This window comes from Balaenoptera musculus, chromosome 15, assembly GCF_009873245.2.
Source record: "Balaenoptera musculus isolate JJ_BM4_2016_0621 chromosome 15, mBalMus1.pri.v3, whole genome shotgun sequence".
Taxonomy (NCBI): domain Eukaryota; kingdom Metazoa; phylum Chordata; class Mammalia; order Artiodactyla; family Balaenopteridae; genus Balaenoptera; species Balaenoptera musculus.
The window spans coordinates 53,271,384-53,292,006 of NC_045799.1; the positions used below are offsets into that span (position 1 = coordinate 53,271,384).

Here is a 20,623-nt window from a genome sequence, read left to right on the forward strand (position 1 = left end):
GATGCCCCATAAACATCAGCTCATGACCTGTAACCACACTGGGATGAAGTCTGCAGGCCTCAAGATTTGTGGATCTTGGATGCCTGGGCCCGTGAAGTTTCTGTAAGAGGTCCACAACTCATTCAGGTGCCAAGCATCGTTTACAGTCTGAATTAAAAGTATTTACAGTTTTATATATATATATATGTATAATCACATGCCACTGTTTATTCTTATAAATGTAGCTTGTTTTCATAGCATTTATGGAGTTTACAAAACAGTTCGAGTTAAAATGGCAGCCTCACACTCACAGAAGTTGGCAAACAACTGAGAGGCACACGTAGATCCTCCTCTGAAGACAGAGGGGAAGATCATCTCCAGGCTGATGGTACATGATCCATAATCACATAGTGGGTGTTGGTTCAGCTCACAGTTACTCTTATGACTTAATTATGGCTGGGAAGAGATGGTCTACCATCAAGCACTTTACAAGTGTGGGCCATCTTTGGTAGCAATTTCCCAAAGTCCAAATGACTGAGAACCAACAATTCAGTACAAGTCAAACAGTTTAGCTAATTTGACTAAATTATCTAGAAGAGTCATCAGAGAACTACAGTTTTCAAAACCTGATACGTAATGGGTGCTTTTTACACTTTTTCTAAGGCCTTTGTGAGCTAACAATAAAAGCTAATGTTTTTTAAGTACTTCCTAGGTCCATGGTGCTTGTGTTTTTACCGTGCTACTTAAATCCTCACAATGACAATCGTGTAGATATCATTATGATGCACGTTTTAGATGAGTAAACTGAGGCTCAGAGAGGGGCAGAGCCCTGCCCAAGGCCACACAGTTAGGAAAGTAGAACAGCCAAGACAGACTTGGGCACGCACGCTCCAGAGCCTGCTGCTCAGGCCACTCCCCTGAACGCAAACTTGAATGCCAGCCAGGTAATCACAGCTCTGTCTTGGAGTAAATATCCAAACTGTATCTTGGAAGACTCTGGTCTTGTCCCAAGATTCTCCTTTGAGGTGGGAAACCAGGGCCCCTCTGGTTTTCTCGGCACACTAGGCAGATCTGCTTGGCATATAGTAGATGCTCGGTAAGTATTTGCTGAACGACTGAATAAATAATGGGGTGTAATTTGTTCTTCAGACACTTAACTCTGCTGCCCAACCTTATCACAAACTTGATTCCGACAATAATATAAATGGGGGTTAATAGTACCTATTTCCCAGAGGATACTTACTACAGTTAAGTGACACAGCACATTAAAATACTTTGCTCTAGGGTGAAACATAGGAGCACTCAGTAAACAGTAGTCGTTTTGTTATTATTTTCATCAACAGAAAGGATGAAGGATAAGAGGGCTTGCTGTGCAATGCTGTGAAATCTCTCCTTGGAGTCTGGCTGCGTTTTGGTTCCATTATTCAATTTTAGACAATAAATCAATTTATTGATTTACATTTGGATTACATTTACATTTACATTTGGATACATCAATTAACAGGGAGGCAGGAGATAGCCATTGTTTACACCTCGAACCACCCAGCATTTGAAACTTTATCTGTCTTTTCCCTGCAGCCAGCAAGTTAAATGAGAAGTAGATGGGTAGGACTTCCCTGGTGGCACAGTGGTTAAGAATCTGCCTGCCAATGCAGGGGACACAGGTTCAATTCCCTGGTCCTGGAAGATCCCACATGCCTCAGAGCAACTAAGCCCGTGCGCCACAACTACTGAGCCTGTGCTCTGGAGCCCGTGTGCCGCAACTACTGAGCCCACGTGCTGCAACTACTGAAGCCCGTGCACCTACAGCCCATGCTCCACAACAAGAGAAGCCACCACAATGAGAAGCCTGCGAACTGCAATGAAGAGTAGCCCCTGCTCGCCACAACTAGAGAAAGCCCACGTGCAGCAATGAAGACCCATCGCAGCCAAAAAATAAATAAATAAATCGTTAAAAAAGAAAAAAAAAGAAGCAGATGGGTAAGAACAGGCGTGCAAAACATGATGATTCCTTTGAGGGAGAGCTGCCTGTAGGATGAAGGCATCACGGAGAAAGGCTAGAGTGTGGAGGAAGAAGGGGAATCAAGGCCCACCAGGCATGCTCAGAAATCCTTACCCGTGGGGATGACGTATGCTAAACTCCCCTGCTCGCGGTCGGCCCAGATGTGGCTCAGAATAGGGTGAAGATCCACACCCTTCTCTTGGAAAAAACACATAGTGTCATAGTCTGCTCAGGCTGCCGTACCAGAATATCACAAACTGAGCACTTAACCAACAGACATTTATTACTCACGCTTCTGGAGGCAGGAAGTCCAAGATCAAGGTGCCAGCAGATTCGGTTCCTGGTGAAGACTGTCTTCCTGGCTCATAGATGGTGACTTCTCTGTCCTCACTTGGTGGAAGGAGACAGTGATCCCTTTCTTCCTTTAATCTTAGGTACCTCCTATAGACCCTGTCTCCAGATATAGTCACGTTGGGGGTTAGGGCTTCAACATGAGTTCTGGGGGGACACAGTTCAGTCCATAGCACACAGCCAGACCCACAAACACCACCAGTCCCTGGAACGGCAAAAGATTCCCCTCAGACCACCACCCACACCTGCTCAAACAAGGGCCGGCGGGGAAGGCAAGACTGGGCTTTCGACACAGACATGCATTTGTGCACCAAACATTCTGGAATATTCTTGTTTTCCGCAAAGACATGGGCTCTCTCCCATTTTTCTTAAAACACGTGTCCCTCTTGGTCTTTCTTCTCTATTACCGTGTGTGAGAGTGATGTGAACGTGGGGAATTTCTCTCTACAAGAGACACAACAGTGCCATCGTGACAGGTGGAGCAGGTGCAAGGCCTCAGTGTCAAGGCCACGGGAAGCAGTGGGGGATGCAGGCCCCACACTGCCTGCCAATCTGATCACTCCCCAGAAACCAGATATCTGGATGTTTAGGTGAAAATTCCCAGTTTTGAATGTAGACCCAAACTGGGTTTAAATCTTGTGTGACATAAACCAAACTCACCAACACGTTTCTGGGCTGTGTCTGGCACAAACAAGGATGTACAGGCAGACCTCGTTTTATTGCACTTCACTTTATTGAGCTTTGCAGATATTGCATTTTTTACACATTGAAGGTTTGTGGCCACCCTGCATTGTCAGGTGATGGTTAGCATATTTTAGCAATAAAGTATTTTTAAATTAAGGTATGTACATTTTTTTAGACATAATGCTATTGCACACTCAACAGACTATAGTATAATGTAAATCTAACTTTTATATGCACTGGGAAACCAAAAATTCACGTGACTCACTTTATTGTGATATTCTCCTCTTTGCGGTGGTCTGGGACCAAACTGGCAATATCTCCAAGGTATGCCTGTATACATAGACAAAAAATGATGCAGGTGGTAATAGTGCCATGAAGAAAAACACACCAGGGGAGGGGAAAGAGCAATGCAGTTGCTCTTTTGGGTAGAAGATATCTAGACAAAGGACCATTCATTCACCTGGGCTCCATCTCAGGAAGGGAAGCCAGCATCTCCTTCGCTTCAGTACTTTCTCCAAAGGCTTTCTTAAAAGGGGAGGAGGCCAGAGCTAAGAGAAGAGAAATAAAATGTCCAGCTTCCTCCAAGAAATCTGCTGTGGGCTGAAGCCAACCACACAGAGGAGAGACAGAGACAGACACACAGCGAGAGGCACAGCTGAGGAATGGGCTTCTTTCACCACTTCTAAAGAAAAAAATTATTCATGGCACTTGTTAGGGACCACTGAGGTTACTGAGTCCAAGCTTGTACTGCTTGTTGAACAACAGGCCAGTAAATCAAAAGACGAGTTGTTGGGGCAAGGAACAGCGACTTTATTCAGAAAGCTGTTAGACTGAGAAGATGGTGGACTCGTGTCCCAAAGAACCATCTTGCCTGAGTTAGAATTCAGACTTCTTTTACACTAAAAGGAGAGGGAGTAAAGTCAAAATTTCCTGGTTCTGGCTAGCCTCCGGAAGGGATGTATTAATTTCTTTCAGTCATTCACAGGTGGGTCTGGTGAGGAATGTTTCCTGTGAGCTAAACAAAGGTATTTTAGCTTAATGCTCATTACCTGGGAGGCAGGGTTCCTAGAGATGGGCCATTATGGATAATTTAAGCTTATAGGCATCATCCCTTTAGTGATTAACCTGTAATAGAATACAAAGGTTCTCGCCTGTTACACTGCAGTGGGATTTTGCAGTGGAGAGAGATCAGGTTCAACTCTGAATACAACAAGGAAAGGTGGGAACTTAGAGCCAAGGTGCAGGGCTGGGGGGAGGCATCGGAAAATTAACAAAAGGAAGCATCAGGGTAAGAGGGGTTTCTTGTTGAAGGAAGGCCAGGGTGATCAGACATCAATCACCTGAGGGATGCGGGAGGATAAGGAACCCAGTTGGGGTGGGGGCAGGTGGTTCTGGCTAAACTGGCTACAAGTGAACAATGCAGAGATGAACATGGAAGCCCAAAAGTCAGGGCCTAGTTGAGAAGAGAGTTCAAAGGAGCCTGAATAGAGTCTGATCGAGAAAAGAATCTTTGCCACCACTTCCAGGGGTAACCCGGCTCCCTATCCCTGACAGAGAAGAGTGCTCTGGAGAAGCAGGACGTGCCCTTTGGGGGTTCCAAAGGCAGAAGTTGTCCACAATAAAACTGTAAAAGAGAGGCCAAGTGCCTTTGCCTACACTCTGCCTGGGAGATAAAGGCCTCCCATGTCAAGGCCTAGCCCTCCCTCCTCAAAACCCCAACAACTTCTAACCCCAATTCCTTGTCCTGCCTGCTTCTTCCTGATACAATAATAATGGCCACCAATTTCTGATCGCCAGGCAGTACGCATTCGCACTCCGTTTGTTCCTAATTTAGTAACGCCAGAGGTACTGTATCTCTACAGGTTAAAAAAAAACAACCCTTAATCTCTGAGTTTTAGGTATTGAACCCACGGGGGATCATATGGCTAGGAAGTGACAGCAATGGGATTGGAACATAATTTTTTTTTAAATAAATTTATTTATTTATTTTTGGCTGCTTTGGGTCTTTGCTGCTGCGTGCGGGCTTTCTCTAGTTACGGCGAGCGGGGGCTACTCTTCGTTGCGGTGCGTGGGCTTCTCATTGCGGTGGCTTCTCTTACTGCAGAGTTCGGGCTCCAGGCACTCGGGCTTCAGTAGTTGTGGCTCGCGGGCTCTAAAGCGCAGGCTCAGTAGTTGTGCTGCACGGGCTTAATCGCTCCGCGGCATGTGGGATCTTCCCGGACCAGGGATCAGACCCGTGTCCCCTGCAATGGCAGGCGGATTCTTAACCACTGCGCCACCAGGGAAGTCCCTGGAACACAAATTCTTGATTCCAGAACTACAGCTCCTAAGTCCCGGGTTAATCCACCCTAGCCAGTAATAATATCGCAGACATCCTAAGGCCTGACTCAGTCGGCTACACTTGACTCTCTTCCTGTCCTTTTGGCTGAACTCGCTCTGTAGCGCGCCCGGTGACGCCACAGAGAAAAGAGGCCAGGAAGGGGAGGCAGTCCGTATTCGAGTCCCGCCTCTGCCCCAAAGGCTGCGGCCGCACGCAAGTCACCGCCCTTCCCCGAGTTTCAACCTCCGCCCCCGGGAAGGAGCAGCAGCTCACCACACGCAGCAAGCGCACAATCAAGGACAACGTCCGCTGCGCAGCGACCGAGACCAAGAACGGACCCACCACCGCAGTCTCGCGCGTATTTCCCAAAGCCTCGCGCGAGGACTGTGCCCGCCGGAAGCGAAGTCGCGGGCGCCGGAATCGGGGAGCGGGCCGCATTACTTTCCCAGCGTGTTCCGCGCCGCGTCAGACTGGCAGATACCCAGGGGACTCCTTGGGGCGGGGCGGGGTCACGTAGGCTTGAGGGTCTTTCCTGGAGGTGTCCTTGCGAGGGGCTGGGGAGAAGGGGCGTTAGCCTCTGGGCATGACTGTCGTTGCCGAGGCCACGGGCCAGTCCCTTGTGTGCTCTTAGCCTCAGTTTCCACGTGTGAATGGGGGAGGTTAAGTCGTTCAAAATCCTTTCATCCGTTCATACATACTTTTTTTTTTTTCATACATACATTTTTTAAAGCCACATATGAGCTATCACTTCTGCCAGCTCTGCTAGGTGCTGGGGTTTCGGCGGCGGTGGTGAGCAGGCGCTTTCTTTCATGGAACTTACGTTCTACAAAGAGAGGCATACAGCGGACAAATAATTGAACAAATAATTGTTTAGTCACCTCTTTGGTAAATGCTGCCAAACGGATAGAGAAGAGGGGACCTGTCCCTCTTAGGATGGACGTGACAGTTGAGCAGAGGAAGGAAGGTATCTTAGAGTTAGCCTGGGGAATGGGGGAAGAGGGGTCCACACAGAAGGAACCGCAGGTGTGAAGGTCCTGAGGCCCAAGAGATCGGGGTGCATTTGCGGGACAGAAAGGAGACCAGTGTGGCCCTGGTGCGGGGGGCCAAGCTTGGGAGATGAGGCTGGAGAGGTGAGACCAAGCAGGAGGGCCTGGGCGGCTCCTGTGAGGATTGAGGGTTATATCCTAAGAGCAAGGGGAAACCAATAGAGTTTGGGGTTTTAAGCAGGATAGTGTCCTGACAGGAGAGGAAGCTTTGTGGAGTACAGATCTCAGGGAGACCAGAGGGGAGCAGTGAGAGCAGCTGGAAGCTCCTGGGGCCCGGAGTTGAGGTAATACTAGTGATGGTGGTAGTCATAGAAGGAGGGATCTGACCCAGATTCCTGAAGCAGAAGACACAGGGCCCTGGGGTTGATTCGGTTGGGGTGAAGGAGGGAGAAGGTAAGAATAACAGATTAGTAAAATGAGGATAGTAACACCTGGGAAAGGTACTGTTGTGATTTAAATAGGCAATAGAATGCCTGACACATAATAAAGGCTTAATATATGCTAATTTTGTAAATAATAAAGACTGCCTCTCTGTTCAGAGCAGTGTTCTTTGTAATGATAAAACCTAAAAACAGTTTCAATGTCGATCAACAGAATGATGGAGGGATAAATCTCACAGAGATTGTTTTTTTAAATTAATTAATTTATTTGTCTGCGCTGGGTCTTAGTTGCGGCACACGGGATCTTTGTTGCCGCGTGCTAGATCTTCGTTGCAGCATGCGGATTTTAGTGTAGGCATGCGGGCTTTTAGTTGCGTCATGCAGGATCTAGTTCCCTGACCAGGGATTGAACCTGGGCCTCCTGAATTGGGAGCACAGAGTCTTAACCCCTGGACTACCAGTGAAGTCCCTTAATGTGCTTTTTTCCCCCTATTTATTTATTTATTTTTGGCTGCATTAGGTCTTCGTTGCTGCGTGCGGGCTTTCTCTAGTTGCAACGAGTGGGGGCTACTCTTCATTGAGGTGCGCGGGCTTCTCATTGTGGTGGCTTCTCTTGCTGTGGAGCACGGGCTCTAGGCGCACGGGCTTCAGTAGTTGTGGCACACGGGTTCAGTAGTTGTGGCACACGGGCTTAGTTCCTCCGCGGCATGTGGGATCTTCCCGGACCAGGGCTGGAACCCATGTCCCCTGCACTGGCAGGCGGATTCTTCAGCACTGCGCCACCAGGGAAGCCCCTAATGTGCTTTTTTAACAGCAGCAGCAACAACAACAACAAAATAGCCATTATTGGGAATTTGCATTCTTGAAATATTGAAACCTAGCAAATATTCTCATAAATAATTGTAAATAACTGCAGTACTAATTTTTAAGCAGGCATTATTGGTTGTATACTGTTCCTATTTTAATTTTTTAAAATTTCTCTTCACCATCTAAGATTTTTATACTTGCAGTATAACTTGGCTATGGTAACGTGCACAAATCTGAAGGGTATGGCTCAAAGAACCTTACAAAGCTGTACACCTGTGTAACCTCGCCCAGATCAAAATATAGGTCATTTTCAATTCTTTGAAGGCTCCCTCATGCCCCACCCCAGTCGGCACTCCCAGCCCTTGCCCAAAAGCACAAATCTGATTTCCATCACCTTCAATTGATTTTTCCTGTTCTCGAACTCTGTAAAAGGGCATCCACAGGGTGCATTCTCTTTGCTGGCTGGCTTCTTTCACTCTCCATTAGGTCTGTGAAACTCACCCATGCTGTTGTGTTTATCAGTAGTAGGTTCATTTTTATTGCCCAGGAGCGGTCCATTGTGTGACTCTACCATAGCTTATCCACTCTCCTGCCACCCAACATTTGCAGTTTCCGGTTATAGGCTATCATGAATTAAGCTGCTATGAACATTCTCGTCCGTGAAATCGGGGGAATATTTTATTATACCAGGTACATGGGAATTCATTTTGTGATTCCCCATTTTAAAAAATGCCCACTATTGTTAATACGATGACTGTATCATTATGACATGAACCTGATTAGTGTACCACATAAAAGAAACCACCGCCCCCCTCCATGCCTACAAAACGGAACAAAACAATCAGTAAAATGGCTCCTTATGGGACCCGGGCATCTGTGAACAGGCTTGTCTTCACACACCCTGAAGTAGGAGGTCAGCGATGCTGTCCCTGTTTTCCAAAGGAGGAAGTGGACTCTGGGATGTCAGGTGACTTGTCTAAAGTCCTAAAGTCCTGCAGTTAAAAAGCGGCAGAGCTGGAGTTGTAATCCGTGCTTGCTGGGCCTGGGGAATCCCAAGATGTGTCAGCTGAGGCCTTCACCCTCACCCAGCTGACCCAGGTCAGGAAATGCAGAAGAAATCGGTGCACGGCTGTTACTGGGGACACAACTGAATCTGTGCCAAGCATGGGCTGCAGCATCACTGTGGGCGTGGCAAGAGCTTCCAGAACTGGAGGTAAAGTCATCAGCAGAGAGCAGGACCAGCTGTCCTTGGAATACCCACCCCCCCCAAAAAAAGATTGCCCCAGTGACCAGGAGCGTGCAGGCCGGCAGCTAGGATACCACTGCTGCTCCCCATGGTCACTTCCCGAATGCTCACCGCCTGCTTGCGCCCTAGGGGAGCTTGGGTGTACCATGTGGGCTTCCGTGAAGTCCATTTCCTTTCGAGGGTTCCAGAGAGTCCTGGGAAGTGCTCACACACCCTGTGGGCACAGCCTCTGCCCTGTACCCGTGGTCTCTGCTGTTCCTGTCATCTCTGAGAACTGTTTCTCCAGGGGTGGCAGGCACATTCCCTGAATCACTCCGTTTTGTCCACACAACAACACTGTGGGAGCGATAGTATCACCCCAGTTTTATAGATGAGGAAACTGAGGCCCACAAGAGTAAGTGACTTGCCCAAGGTCACATCGCACAAGGTCAGTGGCAGGGCGGGGATTTTCACATCAGCTTCGCCAGACTCCAAAGTTGGAGTTGTTTTCTCACCATTCTGGTCTGCCAGGGTGGGGCAAAAGGGAAGGCAGGAGTGTGGGGCACAGAGTTTGGGGAAGATGGCAAAGATGAGGAGTTTTTAAGTGTTTACGACACCCCGTGCAGGAGGGAGGCTTTGGGACAGACGGCAGAGCCTGATACGGACAGCAGAGCATGATTTGGAACTTGACTCTGGTTCTCGGGCAGAAGGCGCTGGTCGTCCAAGGCAGGCCCTCCCAGGTCTTCAAGACTCCTGAGGGCCTGAGAGTCTCACACTATTTTAAAAAGAACAATACTTTTATTTGAGGATAGCTCAAAGAAGTCATTTACAAAACGCCTTTTGTTTTCAAAGCACAGCTTTTCATAAAAAGCAATGTCCACCCTTTAATACATGCTCTAGTACACAGGTGTGTGTCAGGGGGCTGCCCAGGACTTGGAGAGCTCCGCGGGCCCGGGATGTGCCGGTGCTCAGCATTCCTCATCTGAGTTGTCCTTCGCCCACCAGCAGACCTTTGGGGGTCTGGGGCTGGCCTGGGGGCCAGCGGGGGCAGGGATGGAGGCCGGGGCCGGGGCCAGGTTCACCCAGCCAGGCCCTCGGGGCAGCACGTGGCTTTCATTCAGTCTGAAGATGCGGTAGTTCTCATAGTGGACGTTGTGTGTGATGTCCTTCAGGTCTTGGAGGTGGGAGCTGGGAGATGGGCGGCAGGTCAGCAGGACTTCCAGGGCATCCTCCAGGGCCCCCACAGCCCCCCGGGCTCCCCACATGCTCACCGGATGAGCAGGTCTCTCAGGAGGGGGAACTCACAGTGAGCCATGTTCTCCACTGCAAGATACGGCACCAAACCCCTGAGCACAGGCTCTGTTCCACGTCCTGCCCTGGGCCAGCACCGAGTAAGCGCCTGCTGTATGCTGCACACCCCCTGCCACCGCCAGCCCTTCCCCCCATTTTTCCCTGTGTTAGCCCACCTCCCGTTTGTTTGTTAGTTCATTCATTCATCACGGCTGTGTCCCAGCCCCTGGTACAGGTGGCTCCTATAAACAGTTGTTGAATCTGCAGGGCCTTCCTCTGCTCCCTCAGGTACCCCCTCCCATCCCACATTTCCTTCACTGTGCTTTTCCCACCTGTCCTTGTCTGGTCAGCTCTGTGGGCACAGGGATATTATTGGTCCCGCTTTCACTGTATCCCTTCAGGAATTCCACATAGCATGCCTGGCACATAGTAGGCCCACAATCAATTCTAGTGAATGAATAGGGTGCCTCCTGGGTGCCAGGTATCATGCAAAGCGGAGGCTCTGCCCCCTCCAACCACCCTATGAGGTTGATGTTACAGTGATACCCATTTGACTGTGAGGAAACTGAGGCCCAGGGGGTCGGGGAACTTGCCCGGGGCTTCCGAGCTGCACAAAGGAACTTGATCCCAGGTCTGTCTGTTTCCTGTGCCGGGCTCTGTGGTGGGTGTAAGGATGCCCAAGGCAACAGGGCGTGCCCCGCTTTTCAACATGTTCTCCCCTGAGCCCTCGCCAGGGCCCCTGCACTGACCTTCAATGATGCCCCACTTCGTCTTCCGGCCCAGGACACACCTCCCATTCACAATGTGCTCTCGGTCAGCCCCTACCACAGCGAAGGGGATACGTTCCTGCAGGGAAGGGACAAGATCGGAGGGTTGGCCCCACCCGGGAAGTAGAGAGAGAAGACACTGAGATAGGAACCTGTAGGATGCTGTCCTTTGTGGGGAGAGAAAGTGATAGAAGGAACCCAGATATCTGAAGTCAGAAGACACAAAGTCTAATCAGTGCCTGGGTTTCCTCATCTGTAAAATGGGAATCATGACAATACTGATGCAGGGCTCTGTGAATGTTTGGGAAGCATAATTTTGGGCTTAGCATAATGAAGGGGTTAGCAGAACAAGTCTTGGAAACCAAGTGTTACTCAGAGCTATACTAGTGATATAATTCTGCTCATGCCCAGTTTCTTACCACCTTCAACCATTATCATGAGGGTTAAGAGATAATTTTGTACTATAATTCGAAAAGATACATGCACTTCTTAGTTCATAGCAGCACTATTTACAATAGCCAAGACATGGAAATAACCTAAATGTCCATTGACAGCTGAATGGATAAAAAAGATATGGCATATACACACACACACACTGGAATATTACTCAGCCATAAAAAAGAATGAAATAATGCCACTTGCAGCAACATGGATGGACTTAGAGATTATCATACTAATTGAAGTAAATCAGAAAGAGAAAGACAGGGACTTCCCTGGTGGCACAGTGGTTAAGAATCCGCCTGCCAATGCAGAGGACATGGGTTCAAGCCCTGGTCCAGGAAGAACCCATATGCCATGGAGCAACTAAGCCTGTGCGCCACAACTACTGAGCCTGCGCTCTTAGCCTGCGAGCCACAACTACTGAGCCTGTGTGCCACAGCTACTGAAGCCTGTGTGCCTAGAGCCCGTGCTCCCCAACAAGAGAAGCCACCGCAATGAGAAGCACGCGCACCGCAACCAAGAGTAGCCCCCGCTCGGGGCAACTAGAGAAAGCCCGTGCACAGCAATGGAGACCCAATGCAGCCAAAAATAATAAATAAATAAATTTATTAAAAAATGAAAGAGAAAGACAAATACTATATGATATCACTTATATGTGGGAATCTAAAATATGATACAAATGAACCTATCTACAAAACAGAAACAGATTCACAGACATAGAGAACAGATTTGTGGTTGCCAAGGGGGTGGGGTGGGGGAGGGATGGACTGGGAGTTTGGGATTAGCAGATACAAACTACTATATAGAGACTGGATAAAAAACAAGGTCTTGGGCTTCCCTGGTGGCGCAGTGGTTGAGAGTCCGCCTGCCGATGCAGGGGACACGGGTTCGAGCCCTGGTCTGGGAGGATCCCACATGCCGCGGAGCGGCTGGGCCCGTGAGCCATAATTGCTGAGCCTGCGCGTCTGGAGCCTGTGCTCCGCAACAAGAGAGGCCGCGATGGTGAGAGGCCCGCGCACCGCGATGAAGAGTGGCCCCCGCTTGCCACAACTGGAGAAGGCCCTCGCGCAGAAACAAAGACCCAACACAGCCATAAATAAATAAATAAAAATTAAAAAAATAAAAAAGATATCTTATTAAAAAAAAAAAAACAAGGTCTTACTGTAGAGCACAGGGAGCTATATTCAAAATCCTGTAATAAACCATAATGGAAAAGAATATGAAAAGGAACATATATATATATTTATAAATATGTATATATAAATATATATATACATATACATTATATATATATATATATATATATATAACTGAATCAGTTGGTGTACACCAGAAACTAAGACAACATTGTAAATCAACTATACTTCAATAAAAGAACTTTAAAAAGAGAGAGAGAGGACTTCCCTGCCCGTCCAGTGGTTAAGACTCTGCCCTTCCACTACAGGGGACATGTGTTCGATCCCTGGTGGGGGAAGATCCCACATGCCGCGGGGACCGGTCAAAAAATTAAAAAGAAAAAAAAAAACCAGAGAGAATTCTGTAAACCAAGGGCTGGCAACCTATGGTTCCTGGGCCAAAGCAGGCAAGTTCGTTGGCATACAGCCCCCACCATTCATTTACTCTTGTCTATGTTGCTTTCATTCTACTACAGCAGAGTTGAGTAATTGCAACAAAGTCTAAAATACTTACCATAGTCTGGCCCTTCACAAAAAAAGTTTGCTGAGCCCTGTTGTAAATTCTGGTTGTTTACTTATTCATCACAGGAAGTGGAGATTAAACACATAAGTGCTGCATGTAGGTTTGTTTTTCTAAGAATTATGTTGTGATGGGGAATAAACTGATGCTAATAATAATAACTGTCTCTTGCACACTTATTATGCATCAGCCCGTATGTGACCCTCAATAGATGTTATATATCTGGATGATTTATTGAGAGGTTAATTTGAATACATTCTCCTTTATTTCCCCCAGCACTGTTCCAGCTGTGACCAGGCTGCTGTCCTTGCTGGCCTCAGGACAGAAAGCAGAAGGTCAAGGCTCTTTGAATCTTTCACAGGAAATACTGTTCATTGCTCCAATGGGGAGCGGAAAGAGGGAATGTGTGGAGAAATTGGATGCCAGACAAGAAGCAGGGCTTCCATGTACAGATGTGCAGTTTGTGTACTGCACAAACGTAACCCACCATGAGGCTGTGTAGGGCTGAAATCCCATGAAGGCTCCCTTCTGTGAAGGAAGCTACTGCCTTTTTCTAATTCAAGCTAAAGTGCTGTGTAGGTTAGCAGGGTCCCTGGGGGAGGGAGTGGAGGCCAGGTGTCTATGGATGAAGAATCCCAGGCCTCACCCAGGTGCTTTGCAGGATCCAGACAGACTGACATTGAATGTACCACAAGGACAGGAAGATGGGGGCTTGGAGGTGAAATTCAGTTGATTCAGAGAAAATGAAGATGTGAGCTATTTCCTTTCTTTCTTCCCCTCCCCCTTTCTTTCTTTCTTTCTCCCTTCCTCCCTCCCTTCCTTCCTCCTTTCCTTCCTTCCTTCCTTCCTTTCTCTCTCTTTCTTCAACTTTACTGAGTATAATTTACATACCACAAAATTCGCCCTTTTAGAAGTACAGTTCAGTAGTTTTCAGTATTCTCACAAGTTGTGCAACCATCACCAAAATCTAACTCCAGAGCACTTTCATCACCCCAAAATGAAAGCCCGTACCCTTTAGCAGTCACTTCCCATTTCCCCCTAAACCTCCCAGCCCCTGGCAACCACGAGTCTATTTTCTGTCTCTATAGATTTGCCTATTCTGGACATTTCATGTAATGGAGTCATATAATATTTGGCCTTTTGTGTCTGGCTCCTTTCACTTAGCATCACATTTTCAAGGTTTATCCACATTGGGTTAGGGTTAGGGTTAGGGTAGGATCTATCAGAACTTTATTCCTTTTTATGGCTAAGTAATATTCCCTTGTATGGATAGACCACATTTGTTTATCCATTCACAAGTTAATGGACATTTGGAATGTTTCCACTTTTTGGATATTACAAATAATTCTACTATGAACATTTGTGTATGAGTTTTTATGTCAACATAGGTTTTCATTTCTTTGGGGAGTGGAATTGTTGGGTCATATAGTAACTTAGTGTCTAACCTTGAAGAATTGCCAGACTGTTTTGCAAAATGGCTGCACCCTTTGACACTTCCACAAGAAGTGTGTGAAAGTTCCAATTTCTCCACATCCTCACTAACACTTGTCATTGTGTGTCATTTTGATACTAACTACCCTAGTGGGTGTGAGGTGGTGTCTTATTGTGGTTTTGATTTGCATTTCCCTCATGACTGATGATGTTGAACAATTTTTCATATGCTTAGTGGCCATTTGTATAAATTCTTTGGGGAAATGTCTATTCAAATCCTTTGCCCATTTTTAACTTGGGGTACTTGTCTTTTATTGTTGATTTGTAAGCGTTCTTTATATATTCAGGATACAAGTCCCTTATCAGATATATCATTTGCAAACATTTTCTCCCATTCTGGGGGTTGTTGATATGACCTATTTCTTGCTCACCTTGAGTTTGTGGATGAGTGGAGATTCATACCTGCTAGAAATATATGAACTTTCCCCAAGTTGCAGAGAGAGATGAATCTTCAGATGGAAAGGATGAGTGGAAAGCACATCACCCAGCCTCGGTCCCACCAGCCTCCCCACCTCCCATGGCCTCCTACCCGGATCTTGCTGTTGAGGATCTTGTCATTGATGTCCTCATCGAAGCACTTCTGTGGATACACCTCTATGCCGTGAGTCTTCAGGTTTTCCTGGATCTGGGGACCACACACAGGTGACCTCAGCCCACCTATGCACTCTCCCCCGCCTCCACACCCCCACTGACCTCAGACTTGTCCCAGGTGCCCAGATCACCCTGTGCCTGAAGGCTTCTCGCTCCTCAATGGTCAGGCTGTCGGCCCGGGCGATCACAGGCACCACGTTCACAGTCCGGCAGAGCCGCTGCAGGAACTCAATGTCCAGGGGCCGCAGGCTGCTCAGGCGGGGCAGCGATGGCAGTGAGCATACGATGAGTGGGTGGCAGCCCACAGCCCACCCTGGGGGTCCCTCCTCCTCCTCTTCTTCTCCCCACGCAGGTGGCCCTCTGCCCGCCGGCTCAGCCACCTCACCAGTGCCCGGTGGGCGGCACGAAGTACACGCAGCAGTGCACTCGGGTGTCGGGGATGTGTCTCTGCCGGGTAATGAGGATCTCCTCCTGCAGGTACTTCTCATACTGCTCACTGATGTAGCCCAGGATGGGGTCCCAGCTGGGGTGGGAGATGGCTCAGCCTCAGAACCTCGCCAGGAGCCCCCCTCAACCTAGGTCCTCTGGGTGCTCTCCCCTTAGGATGACCAATCGCCCCGTTTGCCTGGGACACAGGAATTTCAGTCCCACACAACCTGAGGCCCTTGGTCACCCAAGTACCATCCCCCCACACCCTTGCATCTTCAGAGAGACCCCTGCTTCCTCTTCCGTAAAATGAGGACAGTAAGAGAGCGCCTACTTTGTAGGGGAGGAGTGAGCATTAAAGGAGAGAAATTGCCGCAGCCTGGTTCAAACCACCAGGGACTCTCGCCCAATTGTTGCCAGGGTCCCTTTCCCCCACAGGACTATTGTCAACACAGCGGCCAAAAAGATCCTTTTCCTGCTCAGCCTCCAGTGGCCAAAGAAAAGCCAAAGTCCTTATGTTGCCCTACAAGTCCCTACCCCATCCCACTGCTGAGCTCTGCCTCCCCTCCCCACCCCAACCCCACTTCATGGCTTTTGCACCTGCCGCCCTCTGCCTTGATCACTCTGCTTAAAACTGCACTCCCCCACCAACTACAGCTCCATCCCCCTTTCACTCCCAGAAGTGTCCTGTGTTGGTGATAAAGAGTTCAGGTTCACCCTCCACATAACTGATTAATTTTGTTCACTGTTTGCCTCCCCACACCCATGACAATATACATTTCATGGAGACAAAGATGTTCATCAGTTCTGTTCATTGCTGTATCCCTGTGTCTAGAACAGAGCTTGCACATACTAAGTGCTCGGTGAGGTGCTGTGTGCTGGGCTGGCTTCATGGGAGTGTGGATGGAGCCGGCACTCAGGGCTCTGAACCAAGAAGGGCCCACGCAGGGCTGAATGCTCTGCGGGTGTGGTCTTACAATTCTTAGTAATTTTTGAATAAGGGCCCCATATTTTCATTGCACTGGGTCCCACAAGTTGTGCAGCTAGTCCCGATTATATGTGTGTGTGTGTGTGTGTGTGTGTGTGTGTGTGTGTGTGTGTGTGTGTTTCATCTCCTTGAGAGCCTAGAACAACTCTGCAAGGGGGATGTCGTCATCCCCAAGTTACGAAGAAGGAAGAGGAGGCTCAGAGAGCTTGCATGGCCAGGCTCAGGTTATGCAGCTGGGAAGTGGTCAAACCCAGGGGTCCTGACTCTGGAGTGTGGGCTTCTATCCCCCTGCCATACCATAGCCTCTATCGAGTGCTTCCAGGCAGCAAGCAAAGACCTTTACATACTTGACTCCCTTTGATCTTGGGGGGACAGCTGCACACACCCATTGTACAGGCGAATAAACTGAGCCTCAAAGATGCCACAGCCAGGTGGCTCCAGGCCTGGATGTTTCCCAGAGACTGGAGGGGCAGGGGCAGGGGCAGCCAGGGCTCTGCCCTCCCCACCTCCCCGCCAGGACCCACCACTTGTCGTTGTTGATCTGGTCCCCGAAGCCGGGCGTGTCGGTCACGGTCAGCTTAAGCTTCACGCCGCTCTCCTCGATGACTGTAGGGGGAGAGCAGAGGGCTGAGAGTGGGCCTGGGTGGGTGGGGTGGGGGTGGGGTGAGGGGGTGCTCTCTCACCGTGGGTCACAGACTGCAGCTGCAGCGTCTGGGGTGTGGGCACCCCCAGGCCCGGCATGGTGGACTTGCACATCTTGGACTTGAAGAGTGTGTTCACCATGGTGGACTTGCCCAGCCCGCTCTGTCCTGTGAGTAATCACACGGCAGCAACAATGGTGGATGCGTTAGGCATGTTTCTGAAATTCTTAAATAAATTGTTTTAGAAAGTAAACTGTTTTCTAAGTATAACAAATACAGAAAAGCACGTATTATCATAAGTCTCCAGCTCAATGCCTTCCCCCATTTTTTATTGAGGCAAAATTCGTATAATAAAAAATTAACATTAACCATTGAAAGTGTACAATTCAGTGGCATTGGGTACATGCACAATGTTGTGCAACCACTACCCCTATCTAGCTCCAAAACATTTTCATCACCCCAGCAAGAAACTCTATATCCATTAGGCACTCACTCCCCATTCCCCCTCCCCCCCCAACCTCTGGCAACCACTAATCTGCTTTCTATCTATGGATTTGCCTATCCTGGACATTTCTTTTTTCTTTTTGGCTGCGGCACTCGGCTTATGGGATCTTAGTTCCCCAACCAGGGATGGAACCCGGGCCCTAGGCAGTGAAAGTGCCCAGTCCTAACTACTGGACCTTTGGGGAATTCCCTGGACATTTCATATAAATGGAATCTCGCAATATTTGTCCTTTTGTATCTGGCTGCTCCCACTCAGCATAATGCTTTCAAGGGTCAGCCACACTGTTGCATGTGCCAGAACTTCATACTTTTTCATGGCTAAATAATATTCCATCAGATGGATAGACCACAATGTGTTTATCCATTCATCTGTTGATGGGCAGGTCAATGCATTTTTACAAATTAAACCACCCATGTATGCAGCACCAGACAAAGAGACAGAACACACAGCTCCGCCCAAGACCACTCCTGCCTCCTCGCAGTAACTGTTAACACAGCCCCAGGGACAGCCACTCTCCTGACCTCATCAGTAGGGAGCAGCGCTGCCCACCCTCTACTTGGGGAATCACACAGCACGTGCTCTTTCATGTCTGGCTTCTTTTAGTGAGATTCCCCTATGCTGCCTGAGCTTGTAGGTGGTCCATTCTCCCTGCTGTGCAGGCTTCTCAAACTCCGAGGACCACACCCTGCAGTAGGAAACATCCTACATCACAGGGCAGGACCACTTTTGTGTCTAAAACTGAAACTGGGACTTCCCTGGTGGTGCAGTGGTTAAGAATCTGCCTGCCAATGCAGGCAACAGGGGTTCGAGCCCTGGTCTGGGAAGATCCCACCTGCCGCGGAGCAACTAAGCCAGTGCGCCACAACTACTGAGCCTGCGCTCTAGAGCCCGCGAGCCACAACAAAGAGGAGCCACCGCAATGAGAAGCCCGTGCACCTCAACAAAGAGTAGCCCCTGCTCACCGCAACCAGAGAGAAAGCCTACACGCAGCAATGAGGACACAATGCAGCCAAAAATAAACAAATAGATAAAATTTTAAAAATTAAAGAAGAACTGAAATTGTCCTTTGGGCTGTGCTATCCAATATGGGAGCCACACCTGGCTATTGCCACTGGCAGTACGGCCATACGCCAATCTGAACTGAGATGTGCTGTCGGTGTAAAAGAACAAACCATATTTTGCAGACTTGTTATGACAAAAACAACGTAAATGATCTGATGAATAATGTTTTATATGGATTATATGTCGAGATGATAGTATTTTTGGAATGTATTGGTTTAAGTAAAAAAGACGATTAAAAGTAAGTTGTCCTAAAAAAAAAAAAAAAAAAGTAAGTTGTCCTGTTTCTCTTTACTTTTCTAAAGGAAGCTACTAGGGAATTTAAAATTATGTATGTGGCTCCTATGACATTTCATTTTTTTTGGCCGCGCTATGTGGCATGCGGGATCCTAGTTCCCTGACCAGGGATTGAACCCGGGCCTCCAGAAATGGAAGTGCAGAGTCTTAACCACTGGACTGCCAGGGAAGTCCCCTCCTATGACATTTCTATCGGGTACCTCCACCTTAGAATAATGCCCTTAGTTGGTGCTACACACTCTGACATTTTATGTTCCATTATATACAGTTTATTTTGTGAGAAGTGTAGTTTTTGACCTACAACATTAATTTTGCATATATAAAAATGCAATTCCGGATAAAACTGACCCATGGGGAACCTCCTAGATGCCTGGCACTGTGCTAAGCCAGATGAGGAAACTGAGGCAGCGAGGGGTCAGAGGCCCTGCCCCAGGTCACACACTGGGGGTCGTTAAGGCCTGGGACCAGGATCTGAGTCCGGTGTTCCCTACTTCCTGCCACACATGGCCTCCCTTTTTATTGCTTTGTTTGCGTTTGGTTGGGGCTTCACGGTGATTTTTGGCTTTTCACAATTCAGTTTCCCAGATTTCCACCTACAACACTCTTGTGAGGTACGACTATCAGGTCCACATTACAGATGGGGAGACTGAGGCTCTGAGAGGCGACAGGTCCAGGCCCACAGGGTGGCGTCCATTGGTCTGTCCTCCTGTGAGCCCGAGGCCCTTCACTCACCAACGACCATGATGTTGAACTCAAATCCCATCTTCATGGCCTTGATCTTCAGTTGGTCCAGCACAGCCTCGATGCCCACGTAACCAAGCATCTCGCAGGGTAGGGTCCTCGGGCTGGAGGCCCGTGACGAGCTGGGGGAGGGGGACTGCCTCAGGGGGTCCATGGGGCCGAGGAACAACGATGCCTGTCATCCGGGTGGGGTGGGGAGAAGGGGGTCACTGGGGCTCCAGAGGGGGACCACCCGAGTTCTCATTTCTGAACCCTGACTCCTGAGACCTGCTCCCAGGCACTCCCGTACTTCATGCCCCTTCACCTATGCACACCACAAGTCCCCACTGCCCACGGGGTTTGTTGAGGGGTGCCTGGGGGAGCTGCCTCTCAGGGGAGACTGAACCCGCTTTCTGATATGCACCAGCCCCAGGGATCTGTCTCTCCCCACTCAGACTCTCCCGCAGCAGAGTGTGGCCAGCCTGTCAAAACACAGGGGCTGGACCCATGGGGGACAGAGAAGGAGAGAAGCAGCCTCATGTGGCACCTGGTGGCCTTGGATCCCTGTGGGAGCCTTGGGGGGCTGTCCTGTCCTGGCAGACCCTGGTTATGTGCTGAGGGGGAGGGGAGAGGGTGACAGTTAACTGCAGAACCTGAGCTCCACCCCCTTCCTGTGACCCCACCTGGGGGCTCCTCCGCGGCAGGGGGCTGAGAACAGGGACAGGTAAGCTACTCCACCAGGCCCTTTCGGGTCACTGCCCTATAACCCTCACAATGACCCCGGCCTAGTTCTATAGACAGGAACCCCCTGCCCCCGCCCCGGGGAAGCGCCTTTGCCCAAGGTCACTTAGCTGGTAAGTGGTAGCTCTGGGCAGCAGCCAGTCCCTCTGCTTCCAAGTTCATGCCCCTTAACCACTC

The 20,623-nt window shown here is 49.0% G+C and overlaps 1 protein-coding gene and 1 long non-coding RNA gene across 2 annotated transcripts; both read right to left on the reverse strand.

Moving 5' to 3' along the window:
- Window positions 1-1,475: 1,475 nt before the first annotated feature.
- Window positions 1,476-3,103, reverse strand: LOC118881437. Its single transcript, XR_005016528.1, has 4 exons — window positions 2,993-3,103; window positions 2,273-2,371; window positions 2,096-2,179; window positions 1,476-1,622 (listed from the first exon to the last, which is right to left on the reverse strand). It is a non-coding gene; the product is annotated as an uncharacterized LOC118881437 (long non-coding RNA).
- Window positions 3,104-9,638: 6,535 nt separating this feature from the next.
- Window positions 9,639-19,880, reverse strand: SEPTIN12 (septin 12). Its single transcript, XM_036826259.1, has 9 exons — window positions 19,718-19,880; window positions 17,167-17,292; window positions 17,008-17,089; window positions 15,455-15,592; window positions 15,201-15,318; window positions 15,008-15,103; window positions 10,834-10,930; window positions 10,066-10,117; window positions 9,639-9,982 (listed from the first exon to the last, which is right to left on the reverse strand). Exons 1-9 carry the CDS (start codon window positions 19,878-19,880, stop codon window positions 9,763-9,765), a joined length of 1,092 nt encoding a protein of 363 aa, XP_036682154.1. The 3' UTR covers window positions 9,639-9,762.
- Window positions 19,881-20,623: the final 743 nt, after the last annotated feature.

Excerpts from the sequence above, each read along its gene's own strand:
- SEPTIN12 (XM_036826259.1), bottom strand. The coding sequence starts at position 19,880 with ATGGACCCCCTGAGGCAGTCCCCCTCCCCCAGCTCGTCACGGGCCTCC. Across the intron at positions 17,293-19,717 it reads GTTCAACATCATGGTCGTTG|GACAGAGCGGGCTGGGCAAG; the intron begins GTGAGTGAAGGG and ends GATTACTCACAG. Across the intron at positions 10,118-10,833 it reads GAAGTGGGGCATCATTGAAG|TGGAGAACATGGCTCACTGT; the intron begins GTCAGTGCAGGG and ends CGTATCTTGCAG.